At 45.9% G+C, this 19504-nt stretch overlaps 2 protein-coding genes across 9 annotated transcripts in view; one reads left to right on the top strand and one right to left on the bottom strand.

Moving 5' to 3' along the window:
- Nucleotides 1–15785, top strand: part of UBAP1 (ubiquitin associated protein 1) — a 69581-nt gene extending 53796 nt beyond the window's left edge. For all 4 annotated transcript variants that reach the window (XM_006066686.4, XM_025281910.3, XM_006066687.4 and 1 more), the window contains 4 exons: nt 5188–6111; nt 13142–13324; nt 14026–14127; nt 14645–15785. In XM_006066686.4, coding sequence (XP_006066748.1) covers nt 5188–6111; nt 13142–13324; nt 14026–14127; nt 14645–14785 — 1350 coding nt within the window. In that variant the 3' untranslated portion in view covers nt 14786–15785. The remainder of the gene's footprint in view (nt 1–5187; nt 6112–13141; nt 13325–14025; nt 14128–14644) is intronic.
- A 1194-nt stretch (nt 15786–16979) lies between these two features.
- KIF24 (kinesin family member 24) overlaps nt 16980–19504 on the bottom strand; it is a 73159-nt gene continuing 70634 nt past the window's right edge. For 4 of the 5 annotated variants that reach the window (XM_025281907.3, XM_044940198.2, XM_025281908.3 and 1 more), the window contains 2 exons: nt 18445–18538; nt 16980–17692 (listed from right to left, as the gene is read on the bottom strand). In XM_025281907.3, coding sequence (XP_025137692.3) covers nt 17552–17692; nt 18445–18538 — 235 coding nt within the window. In that variant the 3' untranslated portion in view covers nt 16980–17551. The remainder of the gene's footprint in view (nt 17693–18444; nt 18539–19504) is intronic. The other variant, XM_025281909.3, reaches the window with a different exon arrangement.

A 19504-nucleotide genomic window follows, 5' to 3' on the forward strand; every position in this document is an offset into this window, starting at 1 on the left:
AAAGTGTATTTGGGAGAAAAAAAAGATTTGGGAATTCCCTGGCAATCCAGTTAGGTTAGGATTATTCTGTGTTTTCACTGCTGAGCACCTGGGTTTGATCCCTGGTTGGGGAACTAAGATCCTACAAGTGGCATGGCACAGCTAAAAAATAATAATAAAAACTTTGTTTTTTGTTCTAGTCTTTGTAGGGAATAATCATAGTGGGAGAACTTATTAAATTTTTAAATAATAGCTTTATTGATAAATAATTCACATACCCACAAAATTTTCCCTTTTAAGTTATGCAAATAAGTGGAGTCTTTTTATTATTATATTTGGAGTTGTATAACCATTACCACCATCTGATTCCAGAACATTTTTATCACCCCGAAAAGAAATCCAGTGTACTTTAGTAGTCACTCCCTATTTTCCCCCTCCCATCAAACCCTGGCAACCACTAAATCTGCTGTCTTCATGAATTTGTCTATTCTGGAATATCATATAAATGGAATAACACAATATTTAGTCTTTTATATATGACAGTATATAAATATATATGTGATAGGTTTATTTTATGTAACATGTTTTCAAGTTTTACCCATTCATTTTTATAGCTGAATAATTCCATTGTGTTGATATACCACAGTTTGTTTATCCATTCATCAGGTGATAGACTTTTTTTTTTGGTTGTACTGAGCAGCACGTGGGATCTTATTTCCCTGACCAGGCATTGAACCTGTGCTCCCTGCAGTGGAAGCTAGGAGTCTTAACCATTGGACCTCCAGCGAAGTCCACCGTTGATAGACATTTTTGACGGTTTCCAGTTTTTTGGCTTTTAGGAACAATACTGCTGTGAATATTTGTATACAGGTTTTTGTACAGACATATGCTTTCAGTTTTCTTGGGTATGTACATAGGAGTGGAATTGCTGGATCATATATTAACTGTGTTTTACCATTTGAGGAATTGCCAGACTGTTTTCCAAAGTGGCCATACTAGTTTATAACCTTGCCTATACTGCATGAAGTTTCCAGTTTCTGCATATCCTTACCAACTTTTGTTATCATCTGTCTTTTTGGTTATATATATATCCTTATGGGTATGCGGTGGTTTCATGGTTTTTTTTTCTTTTTGGCCTCATGGTGTGGCATGTAGGCCTAGTTTCCTGACCAGGGATCAAACCTGCATCTCCTGCAGTGGAAGCAGTGTGTCTTAACCACCGGACTGCTAGGGGAGTCCCTCTTTTATGGTGGTTTTGATGTACATTTCCCTAGTTTCAGGTAATGTTGAATATCTTACATGTTTTTGTATACTGAATTGATCCTCCTTTTGTATGGAGAATTTATTGGGCCCGAAGAGATGGCAATTTCCCATATGAAGTTACCTTGTTCTGTTTGCCTGGTGGCTTTTTTATTGGCAACAACAAATATTGAGTAAATAGTACCCTGTGTGCAGGACATTATTAGCAATATGATTTAAATAACACCTGCATTTTATTTCAGTAGTTCTCATTATTCACTGCCTCACTGAATCAATTCAGAAAATTTGTTTAGAATCCCACATTTGTTGCCGTTGTAGGCTTTGCTGGGAATTTTCTATTTGAGCTGCGTGAAGCCCTAATGAGTGCCTGGTTCTTTGCCTGCCATACTCAACAGTGCCCACTAATGACAGAAGAGGAGCTAAGGCTCCAAGCTCCATCCTTTGTGGGCTAGCTGCGGTGTTGTTGTTCTGCAAGTGCAGCTAGCTCCCTTAAACTTGGGCTGCTTCGGGTCTCCGGGAGGCAGTTAGGCTGTGGTGTTGGTGCTGCTCCCTCCATCCAGAAAGGAATCAGACCTAGAGCCCTAAACAGGTCTGAAGCTTCGTGTAACTTTTCATATTTGCCCTTGGGTTTCAGATTAAAAGTCATCAAAGCGAGTCAGTAAATCATACAGAGACCTTGCACCCAGGCCCAGAAAGTTTTCATTGAAAATGAAACATTACTGGCGGCCACAGTAGCGGAGGCTGGCCCTTAGTGTCACAGCTTAGAGCAGACTCTGGTTCACTGATTCATGGGCTGGAATTGCCATGTAATAGCTGTGTAATCTTACAAGATTGTTAAAAGGATTAAATAAAATAGTGCATTTATAATGCTTACTCTGATTCCTAGTACTCCATAAATATTAGATGCTGTTATTATTATTGTGCACTCAAAAATCACATTTTTTTCACTATAATAATTCTCCTAATTTTTTCTGCTTTTTATTTGTTTTTTTTTTTTACTATGTTCCAAGTAGTCTACATTACTTTGGTAACTTAAAAAAAAACTCAAGGTTTTATTACAGAGGGAAGAAATTTCCAGTTGCTTTCGGGAGTAAACTTCAGAGACCTGTGTTTACAGGCAGTGGGAAGTTGGTCACGCCTGTTTTTGGTGGGGGAAATCAGTTGCAAAATTGGATTTAGCACTCTTTGGCCAGTGTTTTCTCACTGTTCCATTAGAGGTAGAAAGGAAACCCTGTGATACCCCAAGTCTTTTTCGGAGGCCCAGTAACTGACTCAGGAGTGTGTAAATGAACTTCTGGATATGTGTATTTCCAGGCTTCTGTTGTGTTGTTTGCAGCTGAAAGGTTTAGGGATGAAACCTACTTTCTTCCACTGTGTTTTTTCTATTCTGAGACTCTTGTCATGGTAGGCCTCTTTCTTCTCTTTACTCTTACTGTGTCTCCAGACACACTGTTTGATGCCTTAGGTGAACACCAGAGGTTTACTCCTGTTTAGGTGAATTTTGTATAATATAATAGGTAATTTTTTCCAAGTATACAAATGAAATTTTTATAAATTGATCTATACTTGATACTTGAAGCTGCAAGTGGAAACAGTGATGATTTTATTTTCTTGGGCTCTAAAATCACTGTGGACAGTGACTGCAGCCATGAAATTAAAAGACGCTCCTTAGCTATGAGCATGTAGACTGCATATGAAAAGGCAGAGACATCACTTTGCTGACAGAGGTCTATATAGTCAAAGCTATAGTTTTTCCAAGTCAGGTATGGATGTGAGAGTCGGACCATAAAGAAGGCTGAGTACTGAAGAATTGATGCTGAAGAATTGATGATGCTTTTGAATTGTAGCACTGAAACTCTTGAGAGTACCCTGGACAGCAGAGAGATCAAACCAGTCAATCCTAAAGGAAATACACCCTGAATATTCATTGGAAGAACTGATGGCTGAAGCTGAAGCGCCAATACTTTGGCCACCTGCTGCAAAGAGCCGACTCTTTGGAAAAGACCCTCATGCTGGGAGAGAAAGATTGACGGCAGAAGGAGAAGAGGGTGACGGAGCAGGACATGGTTTGATGGTGTCACCGACTCTACAAACATAAATTGACCAAATTCTGAAGATAGTGAAGGACAGGGAAACCTGGTGTACTGTAGTCCGTGGGATTGCAGAGTCAGACGTGACTTAGTGACTGAACAGGGCTTAAAGCTATTAAGGAACCTTGAAGTGAACTTTTGTGCAGTTTATACTGTAAAATCTTTTTGTAGAAAATTGAGGTAACATTGATTTTTAACTTTGTGGAAGTTTCATATATACAGCATTTTGTTTTGACTTGGGTATACACTGCAGCATCCATACCTCCAGAATTGTTTCCATCTCTCACTACACTGTTGACCTTCTTTACTCAATTTTTGTCCCTTGGCTCATAACAAATCTGTTTTCTGTGTTCTTTTTTTGTTTTGTATGCTTGTGTGTATATACATGTGGAATCATGAAGTATATATCTTTCACCTTCTGACTTATTTCACTTAGTATAATGCCATCAAGGTCTGTCCATGTTGTTGCAGATGACAAAATTTCATCTTTCTTTTTTAAATTTCATATTGTGTGTGTTGTGTGTGTATGTATTGCACACACATATGTACATACATAAACACACACCCCTCCCCCACATCTTCTTTATCCATTCATCCACTGATGGGCATGTAGATTGTATCTGTATCTTGGTACTGTGAATAGTGATGAACACAGGAGTGCCTATATCTTTTTGAATTGGTCTTTGTGTCTTCTTGGAATTGCTGGATTATATGGTAATTCTTTTGAGAAGTTTCCATACTGTTTTCCACAGTGGCTGTGCCAATTTATTCCCACCAACAATATGTATGAAGATTCCCTTTACTCCACATTCTCTCCAACACTTGTTATTTCTTGCCTTTTTGATAACAGACATTTTAATGGGTGTGAGGTGATACCTTATTGTGGTTTTGATTTGCATTTCCCTAATAATTAGTGATGTTGAACATCTTTTCATGTGCCTCTGACCATCTGTATGGCTTCTTTGGAAGATTCTACTCAGATCCTCTGGCCATATTTTTATGAGGTGGTTTGTTTTTGTTGAGTTTGCACTGTAAAAATCTTAATTTGAATATGTCTAGATTTCTTAATAAGCACTTTTCCTACAGTTAGAGTACAATCTGTTCATTGTAATTTGGTAGTGTTTTAGAGCATAGAATATATTGTCAGACTGCCTGGGTTCAGATCCAGGCTCTACCATTTAGCAGCATCATGAACTTGAGCATGGCCGTTGTAATGTTGAGAAAATCTAGAGAGCTAATACATAAAAAGTGTTTAGAATCATGCATGGCACCTTGTAAGTGCTTCTTAAATACTAGGGCCTGTTGTTATATTGAGCACAGAGGACATTGTGTTAGATAATAGAGATCTTAAGAGGGTCTAAAGCCCAGTTGCTGCCCACAAGAGGCTTGTGATAGTGTTGGGCAGATGTTTTAGAGAAAGATTTCATGTGGTCACATGTGCTCAGCATCAAATGGTAGAGACAGATACTATGTAAGAGTTCAGAGGAAGGAATGGGCCATCGGGAAAGCCTCATAAGAGGAGGTGGTTGAGTTCTGCCTGAGCCACCAGTGAAGAATTCTAGGAAGGGAAATGGCCTGAGGGGAGAGAAGCAAAGGAAGCAGCAAGGTACATATGACCTGGGTATATGATTAGAGATGGTGGGAGCTCTTTCTCATTAATTTCTATATGTAACCAGGGAGCAAAGTCGGATTAAATCTTACAAGCTTAGGAAGTCTTAGTTTTCCTGAGGCGGGATCCTCCCATACATCTTAAATGCTGCCTTGTCTAGTTCCTTTGTGCCAGGGTGAGAAAGAAGTGAATTCGGTGGGGGAGGGATGGCCACCTGGGTTCACACCTTTCTCTGATATATTTTTGCAGTATGACTTCTCCTTGGAAAAGAAAACCATTGAGTGGGCTGAGGATATTAAGAAGATCCAAGAAGCCCAGTGGGAAGCAGAGCGGAAGGCTGAGGAAGCAGAAGCTACAGTGAATTCCAAGAGTGGCCCAGAGGGTGACAGCAAGATGAGCTTCTCGAAGACTCACGGTGCAGCCGCCATGCCACCTCCTATTAACCCCATCCTTGCCAGCTTACAGCACAACAGCATCCTCACCCCGACTCGGGTCAGCAGCAGTGCCACGAAACAGAAAGTTCTCAGCCCGCCCCACACAAAGGCAGACTTCAACCCTGCTGACTTCGAGTGTGAAGAAGACCCATTTGATAATCTGGAGTTAAAAACTATTGATGAGAAGGAAGAGCTGAGAAACATTCTGGTGGGAACCAGTGGACCCATCATGGCCCAGTTATTAGACAGTAACTTGCCTCGAGGCGGCTCTGGGTCTGTGCTACAGGAGGAGGAGGTCCTGGCCTCCCTGGAGCGGGCCACCCTAGATTTCAAGCCTCTTCACAAACCCAATGGCTTTGTAACCTTACCACAGCTGGGCAACTGTGAAAAGATGTCGCTGTCTTCCAAAGTGTCCCTCCCCCCCATTCCTGCAGTGAGCAATATCAAGTCCTTGTCCTTCCCTAAACTTGACTCTGATGACAGCAGTCAGAAGACACCCAAGATGGCAAGCACTTTCCATAGCACATCCTGCCTCCGCAGTGGCACGTTCTGGAATTTCCTAAAGCCTTCCACCCAAAGCAGTGCCAGTGAGCTCAATGGGCATCCTACCCTTGGGCTTTCAGCTTTGAACTTGGACAGTGGCACAGAGGTGCCAACCCTGACCCCTCCCCAGACGCCTTCCCTGTCTGTCTTGTCTGTGTGCACAGAAGAATCAGCACCTCCAAATACACGTCCCACGGTAAGCCTTTTAAACGCCCTTTATTAAAACTCCACAGATTTCTAAATCCTACCTAGCAGTTGCCACCCTCACATTCTTCTTTTCAAGATTAGGGACGGATGGGGCATGACCAAATTGACCTTGATTACATTAAGTACATGTAGTTCTGGTTATTTTTCTGAGGACAAGGATTATTAGCTTTGCACCTAACCTGGTAATGATTTTTTCCTCCCTGTATCTTTTTAATCTTTTTCTTCAAAAAGATAATGTGTAGCATGTGAATGATGATTTCCTGCCTGTTGTTTTCCATGCTGCCGTGTCTTGTGTTTGCATTTTTTAAAGGTTTGCTCTCTTTGTGCCTTTTTACTTTTTCCTATTAACTTTTTTTTTTTTACACTTACTTGGTACTCCTTATTTTATCTTCTCCCTACTACCCTCTCCTCCCTCCTCCCATCTCATTCTGCCCTGAAGTTGGCTCCTATGTGTTTGACTGATTTGGGGTTATGTTTCTTTAAGCTAGGTGGTACTTTAGTAACTGGGGAAGTTTGAGCCAAAGATTGAAATTTGCCATTTTTAAACCTGTGGATTTTAATACTGCAATTACTTTTTTCCCTCTTTTTTGGCTTACTGCTAAGAATTATGTGATTTTCTCCAAAGGGAGGGAGAGGGGAAGATTGGAACAGATTTAGTGTTGAAGGGTGGATTGATAGAAAAATTGTAACTTGTGTCATCTTGAGTTTGGTCACCTGATGCGAAGAACTGACTCATTGGAAAGGACCCTGATACTGGGAAAGATTGAAGGCAGGAGGAGAAGGGAACAACAGAGGATGAGATGGTTGGATGGCATCACGGACTCGATGGACATGAGTTTGAGCAAGCTCTGGGTGTTGCCAGTGGACAGGGGGGCCTGGCGTGCTACAGTCCCTGGGGTCGCAAAGAGTTGGACACGACTCAGCAACTGAGCTGAACTGTATCATCTTGAAGGAAATCTGATTTGGTCACACAGAAGTTGCATATACAGGGAGGTTACTTTATGTGGTTGTTTTAGCAGCACAGAATAATACATTATTGTATTATAGAATAGAAATCATAGAAGTCCAAGATTTTGTTATACCAATTCAGATTTTTAAATAACAGCATATCAAGGTGGTATTTAGAGTCAGAAAGGAGCCTGACTGTATTGGTCGGATATCTCTGAGACCATAATTAGCCTGCTCTTAGCTGGTAGAAAAGATGAGCTTTGGCCTGCCTTAGAAAGAGTGCAGGTTCCCAGCGGTAACGTTCTTGATAAGTGATTGTTTCTGTGTGAGTGCTTCCATTGTCAGAGAGCTTACTGCTGCCTGTAAATGTCCATGGACCTTGGCCCAGAAAACTCAGTAGAGTGCATAAACATCTCTTGTTTTTGTTTAGTCGCTCAGTCATGTCTACCTCTTTGCGACCCCAAGGACTGTAGCTCACCAGGCTCCTCAAGTCCATGGGATTTCCCAGGCAAGAATACTGGAGTGGATTGCTATTTCCTTCTCCAGGGGATCTTCCCGACCCAGGGATATCTTCTGCATTGGCAGGTGGATTCTTTACTGTTGAAGTCCCCAGTGAAGCCTGTAACATCTCTTAGCATGGGCCTTATCCTAATTCGCCCTGGTTTGTGGTTGGGCTCTAGTCAGCAGGATACTCCTCTCTGCTCCCTAATTCATTGCATGCATTAGAGAAATTAAAAACACTCCAGAAGGTTAGGGATCCTCAGCCACCACCATCCCCCGCCCTCACCCCCATCTAACGTAAGAGTGTTAAAGTGAACCATTGAGAGACCAAAGCCAGTGAACTAATTGCAGAAGGTATTTCTCAAACCAGAACACTCATCATTCTTTGACACATCTGATTGTGCAGTTTGTTTTGGGCCCATCCATTTTAGGGTAGTAGGGTCCCTGCTTCATCCCAGTCTGGGGATTTGCTGCCCTATGGGGGCAGCTTTAAACAGACTTGGAGTTGTGGTGATCTTTTAAGGAAGTCGAGGTCCTTACTCCTAGGGAGCAAAGCCTAGTTCCATCCTAGGCTTTGCTCTAGGATGGCTTTCTATCTTAGTCTTTGAAGCCGCTAGTTGGAACCTTTCCTGGTGAGAGAAGCACTTCTCTTCAAGACAGTGACTGGAGGTAGGGGGTGATGGTCGTCAGCTGGCCCATATACATTCTTCACATGGGAACTCCCAGGGAATTTCCAGAATTTAGTTCTTGTCATCTATTTCAGGCCCAGTGTTCGGGTCTCATTTTTCAGATTTTCATGTGTCATTGTTTGTATAAATGAATGTTAGCAGTTGAGAACTCCAAGGGTTATCTTGAGAGGAACAGTCCTGTGATGTGCCTTTACTCTGTGCAGCACAGAGCTGCCTGCTCTAGCCCTAATCAGTGTCTCTGCCGCGCTGTGGCTCAGCCCCGCCAGAGGCCTTGCTCTGCTCACAGGTTAGGCTCATCTGCCATCGGGTTCTCTTTCTCCAGGTATGGCTGTATATTCTCCACTCTGTCAGATAAACTTCAGTGAAACATTTGCCTTTTTCCTTGTACTTGAGTTCTCAGTTTACTTCCTGTAGCCAGGAAGGATACGAGAAGTGCCAGTTCACTTTTAAATTGTATTTCAAATGATTTCTGATAATATATAATCTCTTAGCTTTTTGGTGCTTGAATCTGTTGATCATTTCGCATGTTGCCATTGTTTTAATACTTACAGAGTCACTCTCCATCTCTAGATTAAAAAAAGGAGAGGCTTCCCTTGCGGTCCAGTGGTTAGGAATCGGCACTTCCACTGCCATGTCCCTGGGTTCCATTCCTGGACAGGACTAAGATCCCACAAGTCACGTGGCACAGCCAAAAAACGAAATAGGAAAAAAATAGGAAGCTTTGAAAAAGAAAGACACAAAGAAGAACTGAAACATTTTAAAAAATAAAAAATGAATTTATGTTTATCAAAGTAATACAAGAATATTTTAATGAAACCAAGTAGCATTTAAAAGGCTTCTATTGAAAAAGAGTAGTTTCCTGCCTCACCTCTCCCTGATTCGTTGTGCTTCCCATAGTCACGTACTTTTAACTCTTCAAACAGTTTATACTGGGATTTATCTCTATTTCTAAATTGGATGCTTACATTGCATTTTCTAAATTTATTAATTTTAGACAGGTTTATACTTCCTGTTACAGTAAGTTGAGGATTTAGCCCTTATAGTAGCCTTTGCTCCACCTTCTTGTATCTTTCATCATATTTATATCACAAGTTTTGGTTCAGTTAATGTTAGTTAATATTATGATTGGGATGGTATACTGTGGTGGTGATGAGGATTTTCTTGGTAGCTTTTATTTCTTATAGTTTAACTGCCCCATTAAAAATTGTATAATTTCTTTATGCCTGTTGCTAGTTTTGTCCAAATGCTCCAAGAGTGTCAAAAGACCTAGTGATAATTTTCTCATTCAAATACATTCAATTTTGTTGGTTAACCTATTGTTTTTGAATCCTTGAATATCCAAAAATGTCTAAATTTTATCCTCATGTGTGAATAATAGTTTGGCTCAATTTAGATTTCTTAGTTGAAGATCATTTTCCTTAAAAAATTTTTAAGATGTTACTCCCTTAAAACCAAAAAAACTTTCAGGGACTTCCTGGTGGTCCACTGGTTAAGAGTTTGCCTGCCAACAGGGGGACATGAGTTCAGTCCCTGGTTGGGAAGATTCCACATCCTTGGAGCAGCTAAGCCCGTGTGCCAAAGCCCGGGAGCCGCAACTTCTGAAGCCTGCGCACCTAGAGCCGTGCTCCGCAACACAAGAAGCCACCGTCATGGCAGCCTGTGCACCACAGCTAGAGAGGAGCCCCAGCTTGATGCAACTAAGAAAAGTGCGCACACAGTAGTGAAAACCCCGTGCAGCCATAAATAAATAAAGAAAAATTAAAAACCAGAAAGCCCTCAAATTGAAGTACAAGCACCTCTGATTTCTAGCAATACTGTGCCATTTGGATTTCTTCCCTACTCCCAAAGCTTTTGGGATCCTTTTTTTCATTTCTGGAGATTTGACATTTACCAGTGTAAATGTCACTTATTGTGCTTGACCCTCCTGGATCCTTTCAAGCAAAGGCTCAGCTCGGTTTTCAAAATCTGGTTGTTGTGGTTTGTTTTTGGTATTATACTTTTCTGTTTTCTCTGTTCTTCCTATAAGCTGGATGTTGGACTTCCTTGGCTGTTTTTCTACTTTGCTATCTCTTTTCTATCTGAAATGTATCCTTGACTATCATACCATTTTTAAAAAATCTCATAATCTTTTAAATAAAAGCTTTACTTTATTTTAAATTTCCAAGTGCTTTGTCTTTTCCCTCTTCTGGTTTGGTCTTATGTCCGTGGCTTTGGCTTTCTGTTCACTTTTAAGAGTGAATCACTAAAAGAAAAACAGTCAAAATGGGGGGAATATATATGTTGGGGTGTGCCTGCTGGTTGTTAAGACTGACTAGTTAGTTGGCTTTGAAGTGAAAGTTACTCAGTTGTGTCTGATTCTTTGTGACTCCATGGACTGTAGCCTGACTTCCATGGCTCCTCGGTCCATGGAATTCTCCAGGCAAGAATACTGGACTGGGTTGCCGTTCCCTTCTCCAGGGGATCTTCCCGATCCAGGGATTGAACATGGGTCTCCTGCATTGCAGGCAGATTTTTACCATCTGAGCCACCAGAGAAGGCTTTGAAGAAAGTCAAAGTGAGGTCGCTCAGTTGTTACCTACTCTTTGTGACCCCACAGACTGTAGCCTACCAGCCTCCTCCATCCATGGGATTTTCCAGGCACGAGTACTAGAGTGGGCCCCTTCTGCAGGGGATCTTCCTGACCCAGGGATCGGACCTGAGTCTCCCTCTGCCTGTCCCTCAGGCAGATGCTTTACTGTCTGAGCCACCAGGGCTTTGAAGGGAGCTCTGTAAAACATCAACATATGAAGATCTTGGGGGCTATTAAAGTTTATCTAAGAATTCTGCTTGAAGGCTGAAGAAAGTGAGGATACTGAGATAGGCTTACTCAATCCCGTTTTGGTTCTTGTACCTCACTCTGCCATATGCTGTGCCTGGTATCCTCAGTCCTTTTTGGTATTGATTCCGATTTTCTAGATTAAACCTTGTATCTCTGCAGAAGGTGGGTTGGGGAAGGTCTGCCTGAGGGCTTTCTGCTGATCACTGCCTTCTTACTTTGCCTTACCCCAACAGTACCTGGTGCTTCCACATGCTGAAACCTTCTCAGGGGTCTCCTGCTGGACTGACTCTCCCATCTCCCACTTTAACTTCACTGTTTCTGCCAGTTATTCTGCCTCCGTTAGCACTCCACCTTCTAAAATTTCATTGAAATACATTGTCCTCTGTTATGCCTTCTTTTTCTGAGGTTAATACAGTTTTATTATCATTTTAGTAGATTTTGGAAGGTAGAATCAATGTATCAGGGCCCAGGCTTTTCTAGCTGGCTCAGTGGTAAAGAATTCGCCTGCCAGTGCAGGAGACGCAGGAGATGCAGGTTCAATCCCTGGGTTGAGAAGATCCCTTAGAGGAGGAAACGGCAACCCGTTGTGGAAAATTCTGAGGACAGAGAATCCTGGTGAGCTACAGTCCTTGGGTCGCAGAGTTGATTATGACTGAGCCACTGAGCACACAGACACGCATATCAGGGCTGTGTGAGTCTCAAGCTCAGAGCCAGGCTTCCAGCATTCAGAACTGCACGTGACACTGTACCTAACGTCTGGGAGCTCCTTCTTGTGTGAGAAGTACTGTGCCAGCAATGCGAACGAGATGCTGTTTGGCTATTGGTATTTTCAGGCCCAGGCAGAGCCTGCCCATAAAAAGACAGAGTCTTGGGGCCTGCAAAGTGGCCAGACTGGTGTGTTCCAGTTCCCATGCCCTGTCGTGACTCTTGTAACCTGATGACTGAGCCCCAGGACTGTACTGCCTGGAGTGTGCTCTGATGAGAGGGTTCAGCAGACACTGCAGGCTTTGAGGCTTCTTGGCTTCCCCCAGCTGACTTGGAGGAGAGTATCTGGTTATAGCTATAGAATTTTGAACATGCTTCTAGGATAAGCAGCTCCTTTCCTCCTCTCTTCCTCTCCCCCACCCCCCCAAAAAAGGAGGGTTAAATAAAATTTTCTTGGATGATTTTTCCTGGTTCTTGGGAGATGAGCCAAGTTGTCAGAGAGCTTTTCCCATGGTGGTTCTGTCCTTCAGCCTGGGAGTGAGCTGCCTTTTTGCCTTGGGGCTGATTATTATCAGAAGTGGTGGTAGGGTTTAAGTCTGGGAATCTGTCCAGTCAGGCTGGGGGCCGGTGGTAGGAGTAGGCTGCCTGTAGCCATTGCAGTAGAGGCTGGGTCCTAGGGACCATGTTCCAGTCCTTGAGGGTACAGCCTGGAGGGGTGGTAGTCTTCAGCCTTGCTCTTGAAGGACAGTAGCTGTTGCAGGGAATCAAAGCACAGTACACGGTGTGGGGCAGAAGGGCAGTGCCCTCAGAGCATGGGAGCCCTGAGCTGGCCGTCTACCCAGCCCAGTGATAGACGTGACGACGGACACTGGGACGTGATGGACATGGTTACTGGGACAGTCAATTCCGGAGTGAGGGGGTTTGAGATTAATGATCCCTCTAGTACTCAGATACGGCAGTTTAGGAAAGGAATAATGGAGCCCTGGAGAGAAGTCATAGCAGCCAGCAAGGTGCTACCAAAGGCGGTTTTCAGAACTTCGTTCTCCACTGCAAACCCAGGGGATTTGGGCAGGAAAGGGCATGTGCTTTCATGGTGCTTCCTCACTCTGCAAGGCGGGATGAGGTCAGAGGACAGCCACACTTGCAGATGTCTTCCCAACTTTTCTGTCCCTCAGCTGGAGCTCCCCTAACCCTTTTTGTTCTTCCTCAGGACGTCTGGCCAGAAATCTGACCCTTTCTTGCAGGCAGGTTTGATTAGGTCAGGATTGATAAACCCCTGGATTGGGCCACCTCAGTGACTTGTCTTCTGGGGCCTGGGTCTGTCTTCTTGCCTTAATCCTTTCTTTCTTTCCCACTAGGTCACACCTCCTAATTTCTCAGTGTCACAAGTGCCCAACACTCCCAGCTGTCCCCAGGCTCACTCTGAACTGCAGGCGCTGTCCCCCAGTGAGCGGCACTGTGTGGAGACAGTGGTCAACATGGGCTACTCATACGAGTGTGTCTTGAGAGCCATGAAGAAGAAAGGAGAGAATATCGAGCAGGTGAGTGGTTAGCCAGCCACAGGGCCAGGGGCAGGGGAGAGGTCCCCGATCTCGGGAGCTGGAAGTTCCTGCCTCTGTCCTAGAGTCCCTCACTCACAGCACCATTGTCTTTTCCTGTGATTAGGGAGGGCGGGCAGGACTCAGGGGGGCTTTGTTGGGGGTTTCCAGCAGTGCTTGTGTTTTGGGGGCCGCTTTGGGACCTAGGCTGAGGGACAGACTTGGGAGTCCTGGAGTTGAGGACTACCCTACCCAGTTACCCCCTTCTCTGCTTCTCCTGAGGCAGTGGCAGAATAGGATTGAGGTATGGTTAGATGTCTTCTTCCACAAATGTCTATCCTGTCAGAAGCACCCAGGCAGTTCTAATCTAGGGTACTGGAGCCCTAAGCCTTGGGGGCACTTTCTGACTTGGGTGGTTTCTTAGGAGAATATCCTGCCCAGGCTATGGGGTTGACATCAGTTGGGAGATGTGAGTCAGCTGTGACAGGAACTCCTTTGAAGACTGTCAATGCATATTTAGAAGGGTGTGTCTATCAGCAAATAGTCACTGAGGTCCTGCTGTGTTGGACACAGTTTAAGGTACAAAGTCAAGTCCTATCTAGAATGTAATAGTCAAGGTGGGGAGCAGACGTGTTGATTTATGTAAGACTATTGGGAAGCACAGAAAACAGTGGTGGTAGGTGCTAAACTCTCTGTTTTCTTAGATTCTCGACTATCTCTTTGCACATGGACAGCTCTGTGAGAAGGGCTTCGACCCTCTTTTGGTGGAAGAGGCTCTGGAAATGCAGCAGTGTTCAGAGGAAAAGGTAGGCACCTCCATGCTTCATGGGAACCCTCTGGAAAGAAGGGACAAAGCAGTCTGTCTTGGGGGCACTCCTGTTCCACAGCCTTCATCCCTCCCGTTGACTGTAGGCAGAACTAGTTGGAGCAAGAATCTCCCGTGTCCAGACAGGCATGTGGATGTTTGGCTCACATGGAAGTATCAGGTTGAAGACCGTCAAAGATCCCAGGGAAGGGATGGAAAAAAATGACTTGGGCAAAAGCCATACTTTCGGATGATGGGGGAGATGGCTAGTCATTTTGCCTAGGCTGGATGGGAGCATGGATGTGGATGGTGGGACCTGAATGAAGGTCAGTAAGATTTGGGGCCTGGCTGTGGCATCAACCTGTCTTCCTCCACGGCCCTCCTCTGCTTGCTCAGGGACCTGAGAGGCTCTGGCAAGGATGCCCTCCCAAGCAGCCCTTATGCGTGTATTTTGCTGCTCAGCTGTGCTATGTGGCCAGAACCCTTTCTTGAATCTGTATTCTCTTACTTCTCTTTAGATGATGGAATTTCTTCAGTTAATGAGCAAATTTAAGGAAATGGGCTTTGAACTGAAAGATATTAAGGAAGCTCTGCTATTACACAACAACGACCAGGACAGTGCTCTGGAAGACCTCATGGCTCGGGCGGGAGCCAGCTGAGATGAGGCCCTGCCACGGCCCTGCCACAGAACCACCCCTGCAGGAGGCCCTGAGGAGCCCACCTGTGGGGAAGGAGAAGGGGCACACTTCCGGATTTTCTTTTGGGGGTGGAAGGTCAGGTGTGGAGACTGTGCTTGCCAAGTCTCTACAAGCCTAGGTCCTGAGCTGGGGAGAAAGTGGGTAAGATTTGGGCATGCACATGCCCCCAGAACTGTCCTGGCTCCTTCCATATTAAAAGTATTTGTATCCTGAGAAGTGTCCTTCCCACCTTGGCCCTCCAGATTGACTTCTCTGGTCTTTTGGGGATCTGTATGGCTTCAGCCAAAACCTGGCCCAGCTGCCAAAAGGAGCTGGGGAGGAGGAGGTGGTGGGGCCAGACTCAGTGCTGCTTCGGGGCTAGATGTTCCCTCGTCCGCAAGAGTGGGCTGACCTCTAATCCAAGTTGAGTGCAATTGAAAGGTTCTTCCAGGGTTTTGTTTCTTTCCCCTTTTAACAATGTCACTTAGTGTGACGCTGGTTCTGCAATGTCTCTGAGGTGCAGAGAAGGCCCTTTACCCCTTGGGCCCCTGAGTTTGCCTTTTCTGCCAGGCAGTTACCACACTTCCCTGCTCCAGCCTGTTTCTTTTGGCCTGGTTTGGACTACAATCTTCTGCTACCCAGGATTTTAGAGCCCCCAACTCTAGGAAGCAGTTGTCGGTTTAAGGAATCATTTGTCCCTTCCCAGCACATCAAGCAGGGAAAAAGCAGGCCATGATTTAGTCCCCCAGCACTAACTCCACCTCAGTTCTCCCTGGAGAACAGCCTCTCCCTCCAGCCCCTGCTCTAGGATGACACAACGAATAACACCTAGTCATAGAAATCAGTCTCTTTGGTTTGTTTTGTATTATGTTGTACATCATTAAAGATCTAAATACAAAGGATATACAGTCTTGATGAATCTAAAGTAATTTGCTAACTATTTTGATTCTTCAGAGAACTACTAATAAAAATCTAAAAGGTATATCCTGTTGTGATGATGTCTTTATTGCCAAGGAATGTTTCGCTGCAGGGTGGAGGTTAGTGAGTGGTAAGCGGATTTGCTGGGGATGGAACAGAAGCTAACCATTTTGTGTCATTTCACTCCTTTCTTCCAATTCTTAGGCCTGTGGAACCCAGGTTTTTGGTTTGCAAAGGCAGGCCTAGACACAAGGGTCTGTTTAAACCTGACCTAGCTCGGTCTCTGGGTTAAGGACATAGACATGTGCCTTCCTGCAAGACTGACTGTGGAAGTGCGACAGGCTGGGCCTTTGGGAGACACACTCAGAAGTGTCCTGTGAGCAGCCATCAGGCATATTTATGTGTTCCACAGGTAGGACGGGGAATCAGACTGCTTCACTAGCTCCCAGTGGTGCTGTTGTATTCAGTGGCACTAGATTTATCCCAGCTTCTTGTCCTTAGCTGTAATACTCTCTCTCCCACAGTCCTCCCTGTGCTCTTGGCTTGGATGGGTCTCTAATTTTTGTAGTGATGATGTGAGGATACAGAACCTTTGGGCTGGGAAGCAGTAAGCTGGAAAGAGGCCGCCCTCTGGTGGTCAGATGAGGCATGGCCATTGTCTCAGAAAGCCAGTTAGCCCCTCTTCTGGCCTTTAAAATTAATTAAACCCTTCTTTTAAAATTTGTAGAAGTTATCCTTTAACTTCTACAAGAGGTCAAAATTTCATATCAAAATGGGTGTCAGGGCCAAGGCTTTGACATGTGAATCTCAACTTGATCCAAGGTGGCCTTGGTAAGTGATGGACTGCCTGGTATTTCTTAAGCTTCTTTCTGCTAAAAAGATACACAGCAAACAACTCACATGAAGGCGTGCATGTATGTGTGTAAAACTGCTTTAGGGTCTCACTGGCCAGAGCACTTACGCCAAGGCACTGAACACAGGCCACTGAAAGGGCGAGCAGATGGCCCGGGCGACCCTGGGTAAAGGTAAGGCTAGGAGATGGACTTGCCTGAGATACTCCAGCCATTCAGCTATTCTGGGGGGGAGTGCGGTGGGTGAGGACTCACAGATAGGACTTAGGAATATGATGCAGGCAGATGGTCTCAGCAAAAGGTGGAGATTGGAAAAGAATGCAGTGATGTGAGCGCCCTCTTCCGTCTAAATACTGGGTTGCAGGGAGGGAGGGGAACTGGAAGCAAAAGACCTGTCCCACATCTGCTCCTGTTAGACATCGAGTTACGGTTTATTCATTTTACATTTTCAAAAGCTAACCTCCCGAGGGCTGGTGGGGCAGATCTCACCCAGCCGTCACCCCACTAGCACCAGCGTTTTAGTTTTTGACCAAGTCCTGGAGGAAGGCACAGAATCCGGCTGGTAAAACCTCTAGGCTCAGCATGTTCTCTCCCCTAGCTTGCGACCTCCAACCTGTAAGTTACTGCTGACCACCCCCGCCCCATCCTCAGACCCCCAAATTCAGAAACATCTACAGGGTTATTAGACCCAACTGTGTTTCCACAAAGGGTCAGTAATGCAAATCCTCAACCCCAAAGAAAAGGGAGAGATCTATTAGAAGTTGTTCAGGCTCATCTGTCCTTCCTTGCAGAAGCCCCTGTGCTTGGAACTGGACAGATGCTCGCTCGGAGAGAGGAGCTGGGACCCAGCCCAGGCCATGAGTGGTGAGGGAGAGACCAGCATGGGCGGGACAAGGGAGTGGGTGCCGAGATCTGCAGGGGGACCTGGTGGAGGCCCCTCCAGCTCTTGAGAGCCCAGCCACCCCGTACCAACTCCACTCTAAGACACCGCTGTCCTCTCGGGGCCTGCAGCTGGCTTGTGGCAGGCCAGGTATAGCTGTAGCTGGCTCCTCAGACTCTGGATGCACTTGGACTTCAGAACCATGATTTCATCTAGCTGGATCACAAAACCTTCAAAATCCTGAGAAAGGAAACAAAGGTCAAACGGAGCTTCTGCCGTTACTGGCCCTCTGTCATATCTGCTTTTCTAATCCCTTCTCTTGCAGGAGGATTTCAGAGCCCAGGCCCTTCCTCCAGTTGGAAAACCTGAAGGATAGTCACCATGGCATAGGGTGGGCCCACTTCTCTACAGAGAGAGTTATTTGCAGGGCAAAAGGGTGTTTTTGTAGAAGTACCTCTGGTCTGCATAAGGCAAGTCACTGTTATGATCACAGGGAGGGGCCTCCAACAAGCCACTAGGAAGGCAGAGTGGCAAGGAGAGAGGCTGGAAACACTGACCTGGGAATGGGGAGTGTCACGCCATCTCCCACCTGTCCTTGTGCCCCTCAAGCCAGCTCAGAGGAGTGGCAAGAGAAGGCTCAAAGCCTCAACAAAGCTGCAGTGTGGCAGCAGAGCCTTCCTGAACACACTGCAGGAAACAGGGATGACTATCAAACTAACTGGACTTCCCTGGTGGCTCCGTGGTAAAGAACAGGCCTGCCAATTCAGGAGACGTGGGTTCAGTCCCTGGGTCGGGACGATCCCCTGGAGAAGGAAATGGCAACTTAACTCCAGTATTCTTACCTGGAGAATTCCATGGACAGAGGAGCCTGGTAGGCAACAACAGTCCACGGGGTTGCCAAAGAGTCAGACATGACTTAGTGACTAAACAATGTCAAACTAGCTGCAGGTTAAGTCCCAAGAGCCCTGGAGGCTCCAGCCAAGACCACTTACAGTAGGAGCCAGCTGGCTCATCAGGGTCTCCTCCTTGAAGCCTAACTCAGCCATTTCATCCAGCTGTTCCTGGTGTGCTTGGATGACCACCTGCCTGGGAAGCAGAGGGGATGCTGTGAGCCTTGGGCCTCCCATCTCTCATGGGCAGCTTTCTGGAACTAAGCCTCATTTCTAGGCCAGGAGCTGCTTCTTCCCAGAGAGGCTGAGGCTTTGATGGGAACTAGCTCCCCACCATCTCCTGCCTCTTCACCCGTTCTTTCGGGGCTTGTCAAGGGACTAGGGAGTAGCTATGAGGTACTGGGAAGAGACAGTGGCTTTGGGAGCTGCCCCCCAGGGCCTCCCGGGTTCACTGAGAGACAGGGCTGGATACTGCTTCTCCGCAGGAGCTGCTCACAGCTTCCCTGCACGGAAGCTAAAGGCTGTGCCACTGCAGCTGGCACGTGGCACAAGGTAGAGCCTGCCACCTAGCCTGTGGGCATTTCTCCTCTGTGGGGAGTTCAGGGACCAGAGCAAGGGAGTCTGGGCTAGAGGCTGGAGGATCTGCCTTCTGTCACACCCCCCTGATGGGTAGAGACCACACAACAGCATGATTGTCCCTTGGCTCTAGGTGGGCTCCTGCCCTGGACATCCCTGCATGCCCTTCCCTTTGCCCAAGGCCCAGGCCAAGCCCCAGTGAGCAGGCAGACAGCTGGCCCTGGGAATCAGGAGCCAGAGTGGAGGGCTGCGGCCTCACAGAGAAGCATCTGTCGCCACCCTGCCCTCCTGCGCCTCTAGCCCTCGACCCCCGCTCCTTTCACCTCCTCCAGGGCTGTGTCATTCTGCTGCACCATCCAGCCTCCTCTGGGGACAGCAGCACAGTCGGCAGCCGGTTTCCCACCTTTGCCATCCTGGAAGGTGCCTAGAATGCTGTGGCTCTGGGGGCACAGGCTGCTGCTGCTGTGTCCTGGGACAGCACTTCCAGAAATACATACCCACAGAATGAAGAGGATTCTGGTCTCATCTCGAGTCTCAGGCTTGGTCACGGGATCAGATCTTCCCTTCTCTCCCTCACATCTAGCTT

The sequence above is a fragment of the Bubalus bubalis genome, chromosome 3 (assembly GCF_019923935.1).
Source record: "Bubalus bubalis isolate 160015118507 breed Murrah chromosome 3, NDDB_SH_1, whole genome shotgun sequence".
Classification (NCBI taxonomy): domain Eukaryota; kingdom Metazoa; phylum Chordata; class Mammalia; order Artiodactyla; family Bovidae; genus Bubalus; species Bubalus bubalis.